The sequence below is a fragment of the Harpia harpyja genome, chromosome 3 (genome assembly GCF_026419915.1).
Source record: "Harpia harpyja isolate bHarHar1 chromosome 3, bHarHar1 primary haplotype, whole genome shotgun sequence".
In the NCBI taxonomy this organism is placed as follows: Eukaryota; Metazoa; Chordata; class Aves; order Accipitriformes; family Accipitridae; genus Harpia; species Harpia harpyja.
The window spans coordinates 80,307,648-80,329,918 of NC_068942.1; the positions used below are offsets into that span (position 1 = coordinate 80,307,648).

A 22,271-nucleotide genomic window follows, 5' to 3' on the forward strand; every position below is an offset into this window, starting at 1 on the left:
AATAGTCCATGTCCAGGCTATAGATCATATGCAAAAACTTAATCATAATATTGGATAGCAGCAGGACACAATTTGGTGAAGCTCTATGGCCTATCGCATATGAGAGCTGAGAGCCAGTAATTGCAGTGATCTCCTCCGGCCCGAACCTTCAAGTCCCTGCCAAGCAGTCTGCGTACCAAAGACCTTTGGCAGACTACATCCATTCCTTTAGGCTTCAGCATAACAGTAGCAGTGACAGTTATTGCTTATATGGAAAAGGAATATCTGTAAGGAATATGATCTTTTTTGTACTTCAGAAATGAAGCTGATTTTCTGGAAACCATGCAGTCTCCTTTATCTGAACAGCTTAGCTGCTTGTGTATAGAAGCGTGGATAGTGGAGGTTCCCTGGCTTCACCAAGATAGAGTGTGTGCTTGGTCTCTTAGGGGAACATCTGCGTTTCATAATGGTATTGTTAGGTGTAACAGTACCAGAGATGTGTGCTCCTTCTGGATGTTGAAGGGTACCAATGATTTTGCTGTGATCTAAAAACACCTCTGGTAGGAGGGCACTTTTAAGAAGTGGTAAAGGTTTCCTTTGTGGTTAGCAGATAACCATCTGTTTCTGTGTTCAGTGATTTGGTCTGTTGGCTTCAGATGTTTGGTTCTGTTGTACAGTTGTTAAGGTTCTCTTTGACTTCAGCTGAGTCGTATGTGTGTCCTTGGCATGCATTTTGACACCCATCTCTTGGCTGAGCACTGCAGGACTTTGAAAGGCCAATTATTGTTAGTTGTTGTTTGGTTGGGTTTTTTTCCTGCCTGGAAAGCCTTTCCTGATGCGGAAGCTTGTGTTGACAAAACTGAGGGGTTCATCTTTCAAGTTCTTGCTTTACCTGTTGTTAAATTAAGACGACTTCTTGTCCATACGCAAGAGAAGAGTGTTTTGTTTTGTAGTGGCTTCCTTCAGTTCAGTCCACAGGGGCAGATTTGCTTTGCATCCTCATCTTAAGTAACTGCTCAAATCGATTTCACCTAACCCAGTTTTCCCTCGATTTTCTATAATCTACCACACAACCAGATTTCATACGTTCGGAAGACTGCATGTTTGTTAGGGTAAGAATGAAATAGTTGGGTTTAGACTCCTGTAGCTTTTGGATGATCAGCAAAAGGGGAATGCCGCAGTGCCTAATTGGATCAGGTTGTGTGTCAAAAATAATATAGTTTAGCTCTGGTGATGGTGCCTGAGTGATTTAGAGCTCATTTTACTGGAGTTAAAAGTGTTAATGAAATCCCCTCTTAAAACTTTCTGTATCTGAGGTTTCTGTAACATTTTCCTCCAGCACTGAATTCTCACCGTGAAGTTTACAGCGTACCCAGAGAGGACATTTCTGTAAACACTTAATTGAAGCTCCCTACCCCTTCTTCTTCTCGAGGGTCATGGGGACCACTCGCCTCTGTCAGGGTCTGCTGGAAGGAGTTTGTTTTCAGAGTAAAGTTGTTCTCAGGGAGCTGTGACTCATCCGTGCTGCATCTGCAGTGCTTCTCCCTGCCCCTCCACCTGTCAGTTCCACTTTCGGAGCACCCTGAGGTTTAGCACCATGAGATGGGTGGTTCAGCACTGCATGCTCCATGGTCTGACAGTCAGTGTTGCAGCACAGTGCTTTTGTACCACCCCAGCGAGCACGGATAGCAGAGACTTCTCAGTTTCAACAACCCTTAAAAATGGTGTTTGAGAGGCATGAACTTTTCATTTGCTGGCAGATAGCTGGGGTTTTTTGAAGTCTCGAAAGGAACTGCCAGTAACGCTTCACAACTCCAACTAGGTTGATGCTGTGCTAATACCGAAGCCAGATAATCCTCACCCAGGTTGCTCTCAGCTAATTGCATTGTGCCATACTTGTAACACATGACAGCCTAGCATATCTTTTCAGTTTGTAAGACTGTGTGAGGTGCCTTTGCAGTATAATTAAATATGTCTTAACTCTCTTATTTCAGGCTAGAAATCTTCATACGGGAGAACTGGCTGCTGTAAAAATAATCAAGTTAGAGCCTGGTAAGTTTTACATTCTTTTCTGTATTTTTGAATTGCATTTTCATTTTTTCCATATGTTTATTTTCACACGGCTGTGAAGCTCCAGACAGAAGAAGTGTTTGGTTTTTTTTGTAGTTTCAGTGGTTAGACGACAGGAAGCACTGCAGGATGTACCATTACTTTTGGCTATGTCCTGCTCACTATTTCCTTGTTTGTTCTTATCTGCCTTATTGATTGTTGCATAAAAAGATGTTGCAGTTACAGTGTGTTGTTAGTACAAAGAGAAGATTAAGGACAGATGGTAAATTGTGAGCTCTGAGACAGTAGGGAGCTGGGAGGCTGTGTGAGTTGAAAGGGGGAAGGGAACAGGCAATGGTGCTAATGCCCACCAAAGGTGCACTGGGAAAAACAGAGCTCTGTGCTTTTTAATGTGTCTTTTTTCTAACCTGTGCTGAGGGAGGAGGATGGCTTGTACTATTATTTCCCCGTGCATTTTCTACCACTCCTCCTAAAAGCAGGAGATGCTTATTTGCTGCCCAAGAGATTTGCTGAGCTGAAGCCTAATTCCAGTCCTGCATAGAGAGTTGAAATCAGAAATTGTGTCCTGAGTGGAAATGAGGAGAGGAGCTTTTTATGTCCTCAGTCATAACTCAGGCCCACCTGAGGACTTTTTGAGTATTTATTCGAAGTAGTAATCTCTCATTACTTGGTTGCTGGCATACCTTTCAAATATCTCCTTAGCATAGTCCTCTTCTGCATCTCTTTGCCGTATTAGTCTCTCTGAGGTTGTGGTTTGCTTGAATTGCTGTGCTGTGTCTGTTCAGGGTCCTGGCTTTCTGGGACAGGGGCTGAGGGAGGCTCCTCCTGTGGATGTGTGCTTGCCCAGTGCTCATGGACTGACACCTGTAGCCTATGAAGCAGTTAAGGGACAATTAAGAAAGTAGTAGGATCTATGGAGACACAACGAGATAGCTTCCATGACTGGAGTGCTGCAGGGAATAAATACAGACTTTGTAAGGAAAAATGGAGGAAAATCTGGAAAGACACATGACGTAGGAGAGGCTGGCAGAACTGAGTGGTTTTTAGTCTGGGAGTGAGAAGGCTGAAGAGGGATCTAACCACGGTCCTCCACAGCAGAATGGCAGAGGAGCTGGAGCCAGGCTCTTGTTAGGAGTGCCCAGCAAAGGGGTGAGAGCCAGCCAGCACAGTCTGCACCAAGGGAGAGTCCAGCTGGATGTGGGGAAGATTCTTCACGGGGAGGGTGTTTGTGATCTGGGGCAGGGCCCGAGGAGGTGGTGGGATCTCCATCCTTGAAGATTTTCTGAAGTTGACTGGCCAAAGCCTTGAGCAACGTGACCTGACTCCGCGTTCAGCCCTGCTTGGAGCAGAAGGCTGGAGCAGAGACCTCTGGAGGTCCTTGCCAACCTGTCTTCTGTGATTCGAGGTTTTGACAACTAGCACTGAAATGTGTCCGGTCCCTGAACACCAGCATCTATTCATGACTGTATGTGTTAAAAGACTAATTTTGATGGGGAGCTCACAGTGTCAAGTACATTGCTAGCAAGTGAAGTGGATGTGCCATCTTCCTCTTTCTTGCTTAGGAAAATACATTGTCTCATTTGCCTGTTGTTGCTTGGTTCTGTTCAGTCACTTGGGTTGAGAAGCATCATGGGTTCTTAAATACAAAGGGTTTGCTAATGTCTGTAGGTCCTTGATAAGCAGGAAGGCTGCCCTGTCTCCTCCTGGTCTCTCCAAATGTGCATTCCTGAGGAGCCGAGCCATGAGAGATGGCTCTGCCTGTCCTGCTCTTGTATTTTGCAGTTCTTCCAGCTTTCTATTAAATCTGGGCTAGCAGAACTTTTCAAATTCTATGGTGCTTACCCAAGACATCTGACCAGCTCCTCTCCCATTAAGGACTCTGTGACCAGTGGTATATATAGTGATCAGAGAGTCGGTCTTAGAAAGCAAATGTTTAAAATTTTTATTTTATCCATATGAATAAAGAATCAGGGAAGACTGTTTTTAAATAGCAGTAAGTATGTTCATTTTTCATAAAAGTTTAGTATTGTCCAGCTGACTTCTAGGCCAGCTAAATTTTTCCAACACGTCTTTACCCTTGAATAATAATTTTCAAACCTTTGACAGGAGGATCAATGCTTAATGCCACATGCCTCACCCCATACTTCTTGGTTGTGAAATCCCAGATGAAAACTTTGAGGGAAGACTTTTACAGTTGGGTTTTTTCTATTCCAAAAAATCCTTAATGTTTGTTAAGATAAGAGTCTTGCATGGAATTTCTGAAAAATTTTTTTTTTGCTATTTCAGCCATTTTGAAATGGTCAAGCAGCTGTGTATGAATTTGGGTTAACTCACCAAACTCGTTTTTACCAAAATAAAAATGGAGTGCAGGGGGAAAAGGGCTGGGAACATTTCTAAAATGGAGTGCTTTTGTGGCTTCACCCCACCCCTTGTTGTCTTCCTCTCAAGCTAGATTATCAGGGAGATGAGACTGAGGTGCCAGTTATAAAGTGGGAGAGGAAGGCAGCGGGAGTCTCCGTCTATCCCATGGTTAGAGAATATAGGGGAAGAGGAGTTCAGACCTATCTTTGTCTTATTTACAATGAAGACCAGCAGTTACTTCTCCCTCCTCAGGAGATGTTGGTTTCCCTACCGACCTGTAAGGCATTCCGAGGTGGTTTTAAGGATTTCTGCTGAAACTTTTCATATACTTTTTGCTTTTAGTCTAAATTAAACGTGAATTGATTTAGACAGCACATGAGAGTGACTGTTGCCTGGTGTTCAGGGTGATGGCTAGTCTCTTTTGTAAAGTGCTCACGGAAAAATTAATTTGGGGTTTCCCCCATCCAAGAAAAGTATGTTATCCTCTGGACTGCTTGATGTAAGATTTCCCATGAGCCTAGCTGTTAATTTCCAAGTGATTTTTTTTTTTTTAATTATCTTTTTTTAACAGTTAAAAGTTCCTGAAATCTGACCATTTTTTTCAGTTGGAAAAATTTGAAAAATTCCAGTGAATATATAAAAAGAAAGGTTCAGCCTGATTCTTTAGCTTTTCTTCTCCTCCTTTCTTGAAGCTTCCACTGAAGCCTACCAGTGCAGGTAAACAAGCAAAGAGCAGCCAGGCCGTGCTGGTGGTACCACTGCTTCTGCTGCAGCTCTCATCTTCTAGAGTCAGCAAGGTCTTCTGCAAATCCAGCTTCATGCACACAACACAGTTCAGATGTCAGTGGCCGTGGCTCAGTCCCTATTACATAAATGTCTTGAATTTCTGAACCTGCCTACTCACACCAGAATTAATGATCCTATGACCTAGAGAGTGGTGGTCAGTGGGCAAAACCTGAGGCATGGCCTTAACTCCCACCAGCGTGACCTCTACAAGCCATTTTGACTCCTTCAGTGGTCCTTTCAGTCCTCAGCTGTTTGATCTTGTTAGGTGGTAATCTCTTTGGAGCAGAACTGCCTATTGCTCTGTGATTATTTAATGTGGTGCACAGCGTGGGTTTTCCTCTTGTTTGGGGATTGCTTTTATGAACTGAAAAGCAGCACGCAGCAATGGGAAGGATAGTTCTCTTGGCCCTGCATGCTCCGTCCCCTCCCCATGCTACAGCATCCCTTGTACCCGGGTATATATTTAGGTGAAAGCAGATGAGGGGACTGAACTGGCAGCGGGTTTGGAGGCAGTGAGTGCAGTGAGCGGATGGCAGGCTCCGAGCAACAAGGAAATGTGGTTTTCTCTGCAAGATCTGTGAAACTCCTCGTTGTATTAAGTTGTGTTTACATAGGTGCAGAAAGCAACTGTACAAATTTATGTGAGAGAAAAATACATGGAAGGCTATTAAATACAAAGATCCTATCTACGATGGAGAGGTTTTGCTGAGTCATAAATCTCTGGGGGGGGGAGGGCGTTTCAGGGAAGCATCCCTGTGTGGTCTGTTTTTAAATACTTCCTTGGCATCCTCCGTTGGAGACAGGATGCAGGACTGAAGGGCCCCATACCTGACTCGGTGCAGGGTTAATTTTTAATTCTGATTGGTTCTGCGATCTGCTTCACTGTGCAGCCAAAGAGAGGTTTTTGAAGGCTGAAGGTAGAAGAAGCGTGGGGAGGCTCGGGGTAGAAGCTAAAACCACTGCCTTTGGGTGACTGTGACTACTAACCTTTCCTTAGGAAACCAGGGCTGGTTTTATGTACGTGGATTGTAGCAGTAAGACTCATTAGGCAATGTTAAACGCAGTGGAAACCACAGTGGCGATCCCACAGCCCCTGCTTGGCAGCATGTGAAATGCTGTGGCCAGTGTTCGGGGCAGCGGTGCTAGGGAGAGCAAACCACCGCTGGGTTAATCCCCAGCAGGTCTGCGATGGGGCAGAGCAATGCTTTGATGACAGAAAAAGGATGGTAATAACCTATTGCTAATGTAGTGAGAGGCTCGCTCGAGCATTCATGTCGCTGCGCCTGATCCAAATGAAGTAGGTCTGGTTTTAGTGTGAATTTGAAGAACTGCTTTGAAAACTGAACAGAAGCAGAGGCCGAATCCTCTGCCGTGAGAGGTGAGGGAAGAGCAGGAACCACTGGAGACCGAGCAGCCCCTGCCTTTGCTTGGTGCTGCTTAAGCACTACAGTGAAAAGTGCAAGACTCCAGCCCAAAGTCACCACTACCAAGAACCCCATTTTAATTAGCACTGGTGACCATGTCTTATATGCTTCATTATGTTGTTGTTCTGACTTGCCATAGGGAAGCCATTTATATTCTAGGGTTTGGGGGTTTTTTTTGCGGGGGGGGGGGGGTGGTGTTTAATACATTTTCTTTTAAACGTTGCCAACCTGATCTCCATCCATAGCATGTACACCCACAGTCTCTTGGCAGAGATCTTGTTGGGGGTTTGTTTTGTTTTTAAGGAGGGTTCACAGCATTTGTTTACTTATTTATTTATTTTTAGTTCTCTGGTATGTCTGCTGCCTCTGCAGGGTAGCTGGACTGTGCAGCAGCTTACTGTCTTTGCAGGAAGACATGACTGTTCAAAATCTTCCACATTTAAAAAAAAAAAAAAATATCAGCTGCTCCCTGCTTCAATGTTCTGACTAATTTTAAGAGTTTTGAATAGCTTTGTAAGACTGTACTTGCAGAGCACCATCAATTCCTAGACCAGACCAGTGTCAGAAGCTGTTGCAGCTAGCTGTGGTGGTCCCCAAGGGAGGGCAGCCCCTCCAAGCACCATTGCGAGCTCCTGTCAGACCACAGGGCACAACTAGAAAAAGATCAGTAATAAATTTTGTAAGTTAGTCACCAGAGAAATAGGCCTGTGATTTATATACAGCATTTTCTGGAGAGGAGGAAGAGGTGGCTCATAGACGGGAATTAATTAGCAGATGGAAAAATAAGAGCTCCAAACTCAACACTTGATTAATACATAGACGGGGGAATTGGGAGCAGAAGACAAAAGACTGAAGCAAAGAGTGCCCCAGAGGAGGTGAGGAATGCATTGAATTAAAGCTGCAAGAAACTGCACACAATAAGATGGCAGTGTTTTGGGAGACCTAGCAAAACTGCTGACATGGCGGGCGGCGATGAATTGTGGTTTGTTCGCGTTACTCCCTCATCTACTGCAGGTAGCAAGTGACTTGGTAGGCAAAGAGACTCCAACTTACAGCTGAGACCCCAACATGTATATGTATTTTATTTCATCTGCTATTACCTTCCTTTGTCTCTTCTACAGACAAAGGAAATAAACTCTCTACTTAGAAGGTTACTGTCATTAATTTATTTGAATTTTTGGGCAATAAGCTAGATCTGCTACCACAGTTACTTAAGCTGTACTGCTAGAATCAAAATAGACAGTGTTTTTCACTTTTTTTTGGCATAGACTTTGGAGAGCATTAGGCAAAAGTATTATGGCACGCTAATGACATTTCCCAGCATTCACTGAGTACAAATGCTTCAAATAATTTGGGAGCCAATTCTATTTCAGAAACTAATCCAACTGTACTCAGCAGCATAGAAGCCAAAACCATCTGAAACACTAAAGCCACTTCCTTCTATGGGTTTAGCAGATGAATTGAGAGGGGAGTCAATACAAAGAGGTAACTATTTGCCAGTGTAGTTTTCTGCCACAGAACTTTCTCCCTGGGAAAGTGTAATAACCAAAATATTTTAATATATACTAATGTCCATTTTAAATACTGCTGTAATGATAAATAATGCCCTCAGGGACCGTTGACACTCAGCGGGCTGGCGGTCATCTGTCGTGCTCTGTACTTTTTGCAGTGTTATAGAAGAATCTTATTGCTGGTTTTCATTTGGTCCAGTGCTTGTTTTCCGTGTGAGATCCCTGTAAAGGCCAGAAGCAGCCAGTTACCTATTTCAGGTTGGATCTTAAACTGGAAGTGGAACTGTTCAAGGAATTTTGTACAAGGGAAAATAGTCATCCAAAGGTGTGTAGTACTGAGCACAGTACATTCAAAGCCAGGTCTGGTTCGTTATGTTTGTTTTGTATCTCATGATTAGATGCAGAGGTTGATACTCCACATAGGAACACGGCTGTGGGGCTGAGTCAGGCTGCGATGGGGGTCTGTCCCCTCTGGATGACAGCTGCAGCACAGTGGAGCTGCACTGTCAGTCCAAGGCATTTTGGGGACTGAAGAAGGGTATTTTGGCAATGCAGTTTTGTTATCTGTATAATAAATTCCCTAGGGATGCTATGAGCTATGGAGAAGAACAAGCCTGAGGCTCATTTAAACTAAGCCTGCAGGGGATGAACCATTGTTGGCAGCACCTGGGGTTGAAGAAATATGAAAATAACTTCTCGGTACAGCTTACACTTTCACTGCCTTGTGGTGCATAACCTGGTCACACTTGGGATCATGTCCTTTGTGCACGACAGTTTAAATAGACACAGGCATTATGCACTGAACAGTGGCTAGTCAGGCACTGGCAGAAGCCCTCACTTCTGATTCCTGTGCTGGCTGCCACCTCCTGTGGCATCAGGCTGGCATCACCGTAACCCCAGGGGACACTAACACCTTTTTGTTGGGAGAGGTGGGTGTGCAGCTCGTTACACCGCTGCTGCATCTGTCTAGGAATTACCCAGGGCTGAACGCATGAGTTTCCAAGTGTGCCGGAGCCGTTAAAGCCTGGACATCGCCTGCTTGTGCCGTGCCATGTCCTGAGTGGTACTGCCGCAGACTCGCACAGCTGCTCAGCCTGCCTGTGGAGCGTACACAAAGCAAAACAGAGACAGTGTGGTCTTCTAATGTAGAGTGCCCAGCATTTTAATTATATTTAACTTCTTGAAATCTGGTCTAATTTTACTTTGCATACTTAAAATACATTTATAATCTACTATTCTTCTTTCAGAAATGTCTGTATCCAGAGCAGGTGAGCTCATGTTTCCATGTAATGTAAGCTTTCACTTAGAACACAGAGTTTCTTGGGTGAAGAAGGCCAGCAGAAGGGGTTGTGGTGGGGGAAGAAGGTATTATGAGTAGGAAAGAAGCTGAAAGATCACACATTTTAGTTGGAAGGTAATGCAGAGTGTGACGCTTGGGGTGAAGGCAGGTTGCAAAGGGCTGAATTAGGAGGACACATCATTTGGCACATGCATGAAGAAAAATAGCGATAGTGAGATGGCAGTGGTGAGAAAGGTGAGTAAAGGTGGGATCATGAAAGGCTGAGATGTACAACAGTAAGTAGATTAGGCAAGGAGAGAGGAAAAGAGATGAAAGTGTTAAGGAATAGGAATATAGATTACATGTTAACATGGCTGCTCATAAGTAGGATCCAAGCAGGGCTGAAGAGAACATACACAGGGAAATTTTTTCTGATGTTAGACCACACACTTGTGTGCTACTTACTGCAGAGCTCATGCTGCTGTGGCGGCACGTCACCATCAGTAATGTTTTGTATCAGTGGAGAGATAATCAGTACCATCAGTGGTTAGCAGTTGGCAGCTAGATGCCTGGCAGTAAAATTTGCTGGTGGAAACATCATTGTTTCCAAATAGCTGTATCCTGCTTGGAATCAAGTTTCTGAGCTTCAAGTTTAGGGAATTTAAATTCTTTCTGTCAGACTGCAGGTTTCCTTGAATCCCAAGAAAAGAGGTATGGATAAAACAGCTCAGATGGTTGAATGCAGTTTAAATTACTCTCCTTCTTAAAGATGTGAAACTTTTAAAGGATTGTTCTCAGTTTTCAAAATGGTTGATAAAGAACAATGCAGGTCTGCAAGGTGGCAAAGAAAGCAGGAGTTTTTTATGTGTCAGAGCTACTGGATGGGATGCTACAGTAATGCTTTGCATCCTCTCCACTCTCCCAAAAATATTTTGGGGCTGTTGTCAGTCATATTGTGTGTCAAGCTATCTAAATGGGGATTCAAAAATACCTCAGGAGTTAAACTTAACGAGGGTAGAGGGGAAAGACTGGCAGCAAACTCCAATCTAAGCAAAAGCCTGTATATCGGGAAGGCCATCCCTTTCATCAGCAGAGACTGAACCCTCAGTAGGTTCAGGAAAGTGGTTTGGAGCGAGTGATTGAGAACTGGGGAGCATGTGGATGTCTGGAAGTCAACACAGAGGAGCTGATGACTTGTGGATATTGCTTGGCTGTGGAGTTTGTATACCGGAGCGAATGGTTTCTGCAAAGCTGTCGCTCCCACGGGGCTTCCTCTCCTTGTTTGGGAACTCGGGTTGTTGAAATAAAAAACATTTGAAGAATGGTTCCAGCAGAGGCAATAGCTGCTTCCGCTAACTCAGGAGGCGGGCGTCTCTTGGTTGTACGAATACAGTGAGAGCGTTTGGGCTCATCAGCGATGCTGTGACCCTACTCTTTGTCCTTCAGCATCCTGTACAGCAGTGTCCACCTGGTCCTCTTGCTAAACGGCATCTCACTTCCAAATAACAAATGTTAATTATAGTGTTAAAAATCCCAGGTCTGCAAAGTATCTACAGTCAAGCTCCCTAGCCAGGCTTGGCGGGTAGGCTTTGGAGCGCACGTCACACCTCCTGCCAGGCAGCCTGACGTATCTGTCTAGCATGCTGGGGCCCGTGAGGACTGCATGTTGAGGGCACTAGCTATGCACAGGAGTGCTGGCGGGCTGGCTAGCACCTTGAAGATCTGGCCTCTTAATAAGTGCTTCTGTCCCACCCTTTGGTGACACCGTGCGTGTCTCTAAATGCCGTCAGTTCCCTCCTCCCAGTTGCGTGCGAGCCCTGGATGCTGCCTGTCCCTCCCTCCCTGTGTTCCCACACAGCATCAGCCCTGTGATGCAGCACTGAAGTAATGCAGAATAAACCAATTTAAAACAGGAACTACGAATTTCTTCCCTGAGGAGCCTTCTGGACAATGAAGGGATTCACAGTTGACCCAAGAGGAGTTGTGAGAAGTGACCCTGCATCTTTTTGCAGGATGGGACCACTCAAAGCAGTCAGTGGAGAACATGAAAATATGACCATCAAGGTCATGCTTAAAAACCGTCAAGGTCAGGCATGCTCAGAAGACCTAATAGCGCTGTGTGATAGGCACTAGAGCTATCAGATCCTTCCCATGCTGCAGAGTGGGGTATGTGGATCCAGCATACACATGCTCTCCATCTAGGACAACTTGGCAGGACATCGATACATGCCAGTTCCACATAGGTGAGAAGCAGTGTCTGCAAATAGAATAATTCACTGGTGGTAATGGGCCATCGGTTTTCTTGGTGATCTCCTGTTTAAATATGGATTTGTTTTGAATTTACCAGGCCTTACTTTGCTTAGCTTCGCTTCTGAAATCTGATCCAGTCGCATCACACGATGATATGGCTGCAAGTTCCAGCGGTCTCCTCCCTGCCAGCTGTGCTGGAGAACAAGCAGCTGGTTGTGCCAAGCAGAGCAGCCTCAACTGCAGGCTGTGATCGGAGGAGAATATTCCATTGTAACGCTCTGTTGTGTCCTATGTGTCTCACTGCAGAGGTAAAATTACATAATAGTAGCAAGCTGCAGTGACTCACCACGCTGCTCGTGTGATTTACAGCAGCTCCCTAAATGATGTTTTTGCTCAGCATGCCACATAACCCATAATTGCAAACATGTGAGTAGACAAAAAGTACATTTTTCCAATTCCGTGTTATTTAGCATCAAGCAATCTCTGATGACTAAAACAGATGCAAATCTCTTTGTACGGATATGTTGTCACCTTTGATCTAATTCTTTTTATCTTGCTGTGTCCCTCTTGATGAAGTATTTTCTACAAATTCTTTGTCTTACTGTCTTCTTTTTTTTCATGCTATCCAAGGATATTTAATTTTTGCCCTATTCCAGTGTCTCTTGCCAAGATTAATACTCCAGCTGCCTGGAAACTCTGAATTCCTTTGTTTTGAATTCATTCTTGTCGTCTTTGAACGACTATACATCTTCTCTCCTATCTCTGTGTCTGATCTTTCAGAATAATTTTCTGCGTATTTTAGCCAAACTTTTCTCATGGATACTTCTTCTCTTCTTTCTGTCTGTTTGCTACTTTTCTATCAGCTCCCTGTCTGTATTCAGCCTGCACCCCCCTTTCCTCTTCCAAATCCTTTTTTTTTCCTTTTTCTGTAGGTAACCCCATTTCTTGCATAGATTCTTCATTTAATAATGGCAAGTCAAGAGGTCATCTTTTCTGTCTTCCTCTACTACAGGCAGGATCAGCTTAAGTGACTCACTTGTTCAGTGTTTTCTTCATTTTTTTTTTTTCACTGGTGGGAATTTTCACAGCTTCCCATCCCTTCGAGTTCAGTGCTGTGATGTTACTCTGGTAGGAAAAGCTTTTCATCTGTACGGGGAATGTAGGTTAAGGCAATTTAAGCCCATTGCTAATTGTCCTATCATAAAACTGGAGAATGGATTATCCCTTCTCCCCCCTTCCCTGATATCTTTTATGTGCATGAAGGTTGTTATCTTTTCTACTGACAGTCTTTTTCTAGCCCAAATCACCGTATTTCCTTCAATTTATACCCATTAGTCACGGTTCCTAGAACTGACATTGCTGTTGCTGCACGCTAGGCAGCCCAATTAATGTGCTATCGACAGGCAATTCCGGCTGCTGCCTGCAAGTTTTTGCTGTTGTGGGGATGCTTCTTGATCATGATTTTCACATGTGACAGTATCTACTTGTTCTGAAATGCTGCTTCTGACATATCAAAGATTCTTTGATTTGAAGATAGCAGTTTAAGAAAAGGGCATGGATATTTGGCATTTGATACTCTGAACTCATGGACAGCTAGTAGCATTAGAGAAAGACAGTACCTTCTTTGGTGTGGGGTGGGAGGCTTTTGCCTTCAAACTTGCTTAGATTTGACTGTCTTGAAAAACTTCTGTAGTTTTAAAATGCTGCAGTTAGTTTTCTGTAAGCATTCAACAATTTCCCTTAGGAAGTTTGTCAGAGAAATGGGAGGAATGAATCCATCTGATTCAAACTCAAAAATCCTTTGTTCATAGTAATCATTTATAGGCAGGGTGCATGAATTCAAGCAAAGTTGTAGCTGAAAGATAACCCATAAAGCAAGCACAGTGTGAAATCTGTGCTAAACTTATGGAAATTGTGTTGCCTTTACTTTTTTTCATTATTAAAAAAAATACCACTTATGTTTAAAAAAAGACTCTTGACATTTGAAACTCTTCTGCTAATGTTTTCCTGCCCCGGTGAAGTGTTTCTCCGTACGGTTCAACTTCAAGAAGCCCTTGAGGATTTACTGAAATCAGTCAGGGATGTATTCATACAAGCGTGTTCCCTTCTACCTTTGTATTTCATAGTTACTTACTTAAGTAAAAGTCTGGTAATCATTGAGACATAAAGGTTGTGATCATTTGGAAATTGTTATACCAAATTGGCACTCCTTTCGCTATATCTGTAAACATCCACTACGTACTGGTGTATGTATGGACAGCCAGGGTTTCCAAAGGGATCGTAAATGCCATGGGGCTGTACATCAGTACTGGCTGCTGTGGGTCCTGTGGGTGCCAGTGACACTGTTGCTCAGGAAAGTTGCTTCAAAGCACAGCAAATAAAACCATCTACTTTTAAAGAGGTTATTAAAAATATTAGCTACACTGTTACTTGTTAAATAAACACATGAAGAATCCAAAGAGAATTTACAGCAGTGCTTGACACCTCTTGGACTTGTCAAAATCATATAAATTAAGGGGAGCAGTACAAAGCAGTGCATGTTTTCTGGATTGCACATCCATGACACTGATAGTAGGAGATAACTTTAAACAAAAGTAAACATACAAAGCAATTTTTTCCTTGAGAGAACATGGTAGCTACCACATTGTCTGGAGCAGCATTTTATCTAAAACCTTGATCTAAATTCTACTCTTTCATGTCTTGCAAGCTGTTACGGAAGTTCTGTTCATGCCAAAGGAAGAATGAAGGTAGTAACATAAAGTGTGTGTGTATATATATATATACATATATCTGTGATCACAAAGCAGGCATGCGTCTAGGATGGCTTAATAGGCTGATTTTTGCTATGTTGCTCTTCAGAGGGAGGCTGTCAGGCTGTGCTGATGTTATTTGATACATCACTGCTGTTCAGGCTGATTCTCCGAAGCCGGCTGATCCTGCGATGCCAGCTGATCTGTGTCTCCATAGGAGTCCCAGCCCTGGGCTGGGTGTAAGCCTGCCCTGAGCTTCAGGGAGGCAGAGCTGTGGTGTTTGAGCTCTAGGTTCTGGGGAGAACATCCTCTGTCTGGAAATTCTCTCAATGGGATTTAATAAAAATATACCAGTGTTTTTCCTAGCTCTCAAATATTTTAGTTTGCTTCATTACATCTATAATATTACTACTATTTTTAATTTATGACAGCTTTTACCCTTTTAAATTAAAATGGCAGAAACCTGCCAGGCTATTGCTCTGGTCGTAATATATTTTTCAGTAGAATTTTTTTTTTTTTCCAAAGGATATTTAAGATGTGCAAATGTGCTTATGTAGCTGTCCTCATCCAAAAATGCACTCATGGCAAGGCAGTCCGTGTTGAGAGGACTTTGCGCTTCTCTTCTGAGTCAGCCGTGGCTGAGTGGGTGTGCAGGCCATATGCTCTATCAGAGTCATTTTGAAATGAAATACTTTTAATAAAGAGCCTATGGTATGTGATCTCTTCTGGTTTCAGGCAGAGGACTCTGGAATTAGTTTGCAGTGATTTTTCTTTCCGTTGTTGGGACCCTTGTACTGTGAGCACCATGTCCCTGTAAAGCCAAATCAGCTCCAGCTGGGGCTATCTGATAGCTATAGAGGGGCTGCTCCAGAGTTTTCTCATGTGCTCCCGTCCCTCTGTGGGATCCCTTTGCTTCCTTTTCAAAGCACATTTGGTGCATGCTGAACTGTCTTAACTGATGGATCATGTTCAGGCCACCAGGCCAGCCCTTCTCAGTTGGTCTTCAAGAAATATTTGTGCCTTGTGCAAAGGATGTAATAAAGAATGCAAACTGAAAGGATGATGTATGTAGATAATCATTGCTGAACAGGCTGGCATGCTAGAAAACCCTTGTGAAGGGATTAGCAATTATCCAGGCCCGTGGCTTGTTTTTATGAGTTATGTGCACACTTTCAGATCTCTTTGAATGTTCAGTTTAGTGTGATATAACTGTGGCTGCTTCCTGTTTTTCAGGAGATGACTTTTCATTGATACAGCAAGAAATATATATGGTTAAAGAATGCAAACACTGCAACATAGTCGCCTATTTTGGGAGCTATCTCAGGTAAACCGCACTTTTTATACCTGCATTTCTTCTGCTGGTTCTTTCCTAAGACAACGCTCAGTCTGGTTTAGGGTTTAGTACTTACATCCTCTCTCAGTGTTCTTCTCTAGGCTGAATTCCCTTTGGTTCCCAGCTGGTTTTAAGGAAAAAAAAAAAAAAAAAAAAAAAGTGACTAATACTTTGTTTTCTCTGCTGGCCAAAAGGCTGGAATATTTTTATCACTAGGAACAGAAAGAAACTTTTCCCCTAGAGAGACTTGCAACATATCCAATCCTACTCACTTGCAGGGCAGATTTTAAACGTTTATCACTTCTAATATAAAACAAGCTGATTATTTATCTAGAGCAGAATTGCTTTTAGATATTTTATTTAATAGTAGTCTTGTGGAAGTATAGCCAGCGAGTTGTAAGAGCAAAACACTAAATCTGAGCTGCTGGTAATAACATTTTTCATAATTCTGGTGTAACAGATGCGATGTACTGAGAGGCAGAAACAAGGTGATGCCAGCTGGCTGCATCTTCAAGTGCACACGTTAAATGTTATACAGAAAGCTGGGGAATATTTTCCATTTGTGTGGAACTCTGCCATTTATCAATTGGCTCTGTGGGAATATATATCACCACTTCGCCTGTTTGGTCTTTTTCTACGAGGCTTCATCTTTAGATTTCTTGGAGGGCTGCATTTTTTAAGTAATCTGTACAACCCAAATGGACTTCAAGTGGGACAAAACAGCTACATTTCTAAATCCCAAGTACCCTTTCTGGAGGTTGTGAAGAGTTGTTTAGATATAAATTCGTTAATTTCAATTTAACACACTAAACTTGCAGTTTCAATCTTATCTAGTGTAATCTTGCTGATAGCAGATTAACCTCAGGTGTTTCTTCTGCATGTTCTTTATTGCAGTTAGGAGGTCAGAGTTAAAGCAACACCTTTTAGGTCTGATAACATTTAATGACTTCTCAGTGACTTTGGCATAAAATTTTCATTTTGTTAGGTAAGAATTTGTGTTGAGATTATTAACATGTAAAACGTGTAACTGGTAGTCATGTATCAGAATGTGTATTTTTAACAAAGAGTGATCAAGACCAATAGAAAATACTTTAAATAATCATTATTAACTCTTCTGTATGCAGATCAATCAGCTTCTGATGCTTGTGTTTTAACTTTCTTTTGATAGCCGTGAGAAGCTGTGGATATGCATGGAATACTGCGGTGGGGGATCCCTCCAAGATATTTACCATGGTACTTTGAAACTTATTTTTACATTTGGACCTTTTGGAAGCTTTCTGCAAAGAAGAAAAATAAATAATAAGCAAACTAACAGGGAATGGTTGGTACTGGCCAGGCACTGCACGTGTTTTTTGTTAGGGCATGAACAGTGTTTTTTAGCTACAGTTAACAGATTTTGTTGAGAGCACTTTTCAAATATTGTGATTATCATTTTGGGCTAATACGCTGTCATTCTAGGGCAGAACATGCTTTATTTTTTAATCATCATGCTGTTTATTTTTCTCCACAATGCTTAGGGGACTGACCCAAAGAGCTTTTGAATTATTCCAGTGGAGAGCTCTTCAGTAGCTGCAGTTGCTGTACACTGGGAGCTCGCCTGCATCTTGGCTTCTCTCAGCCCCTGTCTCTGAAAGCCATATGCAGAAGCAGGTTATCTGCTTTCTGAAGGGGTGGAAAAAAGACCTCTCAAAAAGTTTGCAACCAGAAGTCCCACTAATTGGATACGGAGACTGTGCATGGTGTAAGGAAGCAGTTTTTACTGGGAAATCTCAAAATTTGATCTTTAAAGGGTAAAAATTACTCTTATTCCCGTTCCTGTGCAATACTGTACTGCTCTTTTATTATTAGTTTCCTCTCTGAGGTTTCATCTAGAGTTGTTGATTCTGTAGAAGAATTTATTGGAGTTGCTGGAAAAGCAGTCTGGGGACTTTTTCTGCCTTTAAATGGTGACATGGAGTTTTTGAATACCAGAACTTTTTCTGCTTTATTTTTCAGCCAGTTAGTACAAATAGCTTTAAAACAATTCTAAGTCCCGTGGGCCCCTAGTATAGAACATTGTTATTTCTAATATTAAAAAATTAGCAGCAGTCACTTTTATTGTTTTTTACCTTCCTCGGAATACAGGATATTACATTACTATGAAATCACTTCTAAAATGATAATTAGATTTCTGTGAAAACAAGTTTTCTTCTCACTGTGGGTATTGTCTTCTGTTATTGTGGTGGTGGTGTGTTTTGGTGGATTGTTTTTTTTTTTTTTTTTTACAGAAAGCCTTTCTGTAAAACAACCAAATAAAACCCTCTTTTCAGCTCAATGTGAAATACAGTTCATGTAAAATCAGTCTTTAACTTTTGCATGGAGATACCACTTTTTGGTTGCTTCACAATGTTATTCATGTGTTGTGTATTGTAGATTTACACACCTTTTAATCTTTGTTTTCAGTAACAGGACCTCTGTCAGAGTTACAAATTGCATATGTATGCAGAGAAACTTTACAGGTACTGTACTTCTGCAGGTATACAATAAGTGTTTGTTCCATGTACAGAAAGTAGATACAGAAGATGATTTCAGAAAGCACTGTAGTACCATCACTTACATTTTCAAGCATTGGGAAGCCAGCTGAAACCAATTAACCAGGGTTAATCTATTAGTTTCCATATTGTAAATAAAAATTAGCAAGAAACTCCAGTAATGGAGTGCAAATACTTGCTTAAAATCATTGTCAGAGCAGTGCTGCTTCTGTGCTGTAATTTGCAAAGGAGTTTACACAAGAGCAGCTGTCTCTGTGGATCTCTCTACAGGACCAAAATACTGAAACTCGGTCCTGCTCCTGTTTCTTTGGTGATGCTGTTGGTTTCAGGGAAACAGTGGAGGACAGGTCTTCGCAGGCTGTGACCACAATGATGTCTGGGCTATTTTCATCCATTGTTCTAACACAGTGATTCAGTGCAGCAGTTGTTTAGGAGAAATTTTTGAATCTTGTTGCAGAAAACAGCTAATAGCTAGTGAGAGTAGGTAGCTTAGTAATGAAAAAAAAGGGCACATTTTAAACTTTAAACTGCCAGCTTAATCGTGGCAGTAAATTCTGATAATTTGTAGAGGAAAAATACTGCAACCAGATGACTAAAATTCTGTTTCATTTTGTGATTGCTAATAAGTTTAGAAATGCAAGGTAAGATGATGCAGGCAGCTTGTTTCTTAAAGGAGCTTTTCTTTCCCCATTCTGGGCATCCATAAATAATTATGTGAGAGAATCATGCGGATGCACGCCTTTCCCTGAAGCAGTGGCTGAACTGGTCGCTGCCAGAGGCAGGGGTGTAGACCCGTGAACTCATCTGCTTGGCAGTTCTGTTCCTGATCTCTTCTTACTGCAGGAACTTGTATTGCTGGAAGGGCAGCTTAAAGGCTAAACACCTGCTTGTTGAAACCTTCAAGATTTTGGAAATATAGTTAATTTTAGTAAAGGGAAAAGGTGATGTATCTTGAGGTTTGTTTTGAAAATACACATGTATCTATGTAAAATGTTACACCATGACTGGTTTAAACGTGTCTTCACATGTATGGCTGGAGCTGGGAGAGATGAGGAACAGAATGCAGCATACCTCTTATCTGCAAATCTCAAATTTCTCCACTTTGAAATAAAATACATTGAGTAATTTACATTTATTAAATGGGACTGGCTTTGTAGTATGTTAACAAATGGCAAAATGATGTGTTGTATCTCTCTCATTTCCAGGGTCTTGCTTATTTGCATATGAAGGGCAAAATGCATAGAGATATAAAGGTAACTTGGAACTTTGAGAAGCTTATCTTAAACTTTCTCGTGCAGAAAAATGTTCCTGTTAAAAGATTTTTAACTTTCTATTTATTATGTTTTAGGGTGCAAATATTCTACTAACAGACCACGGAGATGTCAAATTAGGTAAGTTGCCTGAATTTAATAATAAGACAGAAAGCAAATGGGAATGTTTTAATTTGATCAATCAAAAGCTACAGTACCAGCTGGGATACTTCGATTTAGCAAGTTGCCTTTTACTTTTATCATTCCATTAAGACAAAAAAATAACCAGAATGTAGAGACCATGCCTCCCAAGAAGAATATTCAGCTTTTGTAAGGCTTTGGTTTGTGTTGAACAGCACATCCAGAGCAAAGATTGAGCTTGCTACAAATGATAAAGCATAATACAGCAGATCTCCTGTATTGTTGCGGTCAATTTTATTAGATAATGTTCTCAGTGGCATGAACCTTTTGGTGTTGCACTGTAGGATGTTCTTATTTTTATTTGGGGTAATAGTTGATGACAGAAAGTGTGTATCCATGGGCTTGTGTATGTATGAGATGAGAAGTTTTGCATTCTGTCAAGAAGTTACAGATAATTTCTTTTTTCAACCACCAAGCCTTGAAGCCTCCCAGGTTTCCCTGGAATTTGCCAGGTTGGGTTTACCTGGATATCAACGTGTTTGTTCCTAGCCAGAATGGCATTTCTTCCTCAGAGCTTCCAAGGATCTGCTGTGTGAGACAGCATCTCCTGAGCCTGGCAGCCTGTGGAAAAGTGGGGTCTGATCCTGGCTGTGCCTCTAGCCCAGTGTATGATGTTGAGCATTTCCACGCAGGTGGAGAAGAGGAAACTCTCCTCCTTTGCAAGCCCTCTGAGGTCTACAGATGAAAACTCAGAAGAGATCTGTATTACTGGCTTCCTCCAGTGATGCTTTCCATCTAGCACAGCACAAACACACTCAATCTCTTGTTATCTGAGTGCGCTGCCTTCAAAACCCCTATCTGCTTGTCTGATGCCTCACTTCACAGTAGTCTGCGTGTAGTTAGGGCTCTACAGGTAGTAGGGAGCAGACATCATGGGAGAAGGAATGGGATGCTCATCATCTTACTGTGTTCAGTGTTGGAATTCGGGTGGTTGTGCATCAGCTGCATTGCTGCTCTTCAGAAAAGCTGTGTGGTTCAACAAATTTACTACCCTGCAGTGAACCAGGAGTGGTGTGCTAGGAAAGTATGGCTTTTTAAAGAAGGAGGAGGGGGGGGGGGGGAAGAGTAAAACCTCGAAACTGATAGGAGATTCCACTAACTGCATTAAACTTGGGTCATCCACTGATACCTTCCTTTTGCCTGCTAAGCTAGTTGGATTTGCCCACAATTATCCTCCAGCTATTGTACTACAAATGCAATAAAAATAAAAAGGACTTCAATGATTTTTGGCTCTGCGAGACCACCTGATTATATGCAGCTCATAGCAAGGGATTATTGTCCCCTAGACAGAGTCTCCAGAAATGAGAACAGATGGCCCCCCGCAGTTCCTCCATAAGTAACACAGAAATAGTACCGTTTCCAAAGCATGATGCTGTTTTTCCTCTTGAATATTAAATTGAATATCCACTAAATTTTGTGAGGTTGCTTGGTTGCTGTATTGTGAGATGGAAAAATAGCTAGGGGAGGAACAGGATCATGAGTGAGCTGTATGTAGAAACTAAACTTTTCGATTTGAAGTCATGTCAGTGAAGGCATTAGCTGATCTTATCATTAATCTTTAACTGTTGAAGCTTAATGAATTTTTAATTTGGATGAGAAACGTGACTGTTCTTTCATAAAATGATATTTCCTAGAGTAGAATTGGGGTCTTAAAATGAGATTTCTAAGTCTATGATAATTTTATTTTCCAGCTGACTTCGGTGTAGCAGCAAAAATAACAGCCACCATTGCGAAGAGGAAATCATTTATCGGTACCCCTTACTGGTAATAAACTACTTTGATTGCTATGATTGTACGCAAAGCTAAGTCTGTATTTATGCCAAGAATTCTAAAATACACACACTGAAGTATACACACATACTTTTAAATATATATAGCAATTGGATAAATTCACTTTCTTCCAAGTAAAATGCCTGAAGGGTAAAAGTCTGGGAAGCACTGATTGTAGCTGATCTGTTGCTGTAACACAAGCTACCTGATATTTGAGGCAAGATTGCTGTTTCTCACAAGTTTATTAATGCAGAACATTCTCCCCTTTTTCTGGATACCTAATGGTCATTTAGTTTCTCAGTAACTTCTTACACTTTTAGTGAATGAACTTAACAATGCCTTTTCCATTTCTGCCAGAAAGAATTGTGAAGAAAAACAGATTTTAAACTATCTTTAAATCATCTTTACTGATTAATGTCTGTACAAGACAATATTTAATATGCAAATATATCATTGTAAATCTTGAGCTGGATTATATATGCAAATTTAACTGCTGTTGGTTTCTGGGATTACTGTGATGCAGTTGAGATGCCTAGGGTGGTATTCTTGGTATAGACTGAACACATATGTACAGCTTAATCCAGACAATGATTTTAATTGTTCACTGCCCTCTTTATCCTGTTGGAGAAGGAGGACTGAGGGCAGGAAGATTATCTGGTCATTAAAGCATTTCACCACGAATCATGAGACTGGTTCTATTCCTAGTGCTGCTGTCCAGCCCATGACCTCAGGCAAAACACGTCACCTCTGTGTGCTTCTCCACTCCCCTAATGCTG

The 22,271-nt window shown here is 42.0% G+C and overlaps 1 protein-coding gene across 3 annotated transcripts in view; it reads left to right on the top strand.

Moving 5' to 3' along the window:
* The window catches only part of MAP4K5 (mitogen-activated protein kinase kinase kinase kinase 5), a 73,561-nt gene that overhangs the window by 21,170 nt on the left and 30,120 nt on the right, over window positions 1–22,271 (top strand). For all 3 annotated transcript variants that reach the window (XM_052783666.1, XM_052783668.1, XM_052783667.1), the window contains 7 exons: window positions 1,974–2,031; window positions 15,644–15,734; window positions 16,912–16,976; window positions 18,186–18,241; window positions 19,480–19,527; window positions 19,623–19,665; window positions 21,417–21,489. In XM_052783666.1, the coding sequence (XP_052639626.1) occupies window positions 1,974–2,031; window positions 15,644–15,734; window positions 16,912–16,976; window positions 18,186–18,241; window positions 19,480–19,527; window positions 19,623–19,665; window positions 21,417–21,489 (434 nt within the window). The remainder of the gene's footprint in view (window positions 1–1,973; window positions 2,032–15,643; window positions 15,735–16,911; window positions 16,977–18,185; window positions 18,242–19,479; window positions 19,528–19,622; window positions 19,666–21,416; window positions 21,490–22,271) is intronic.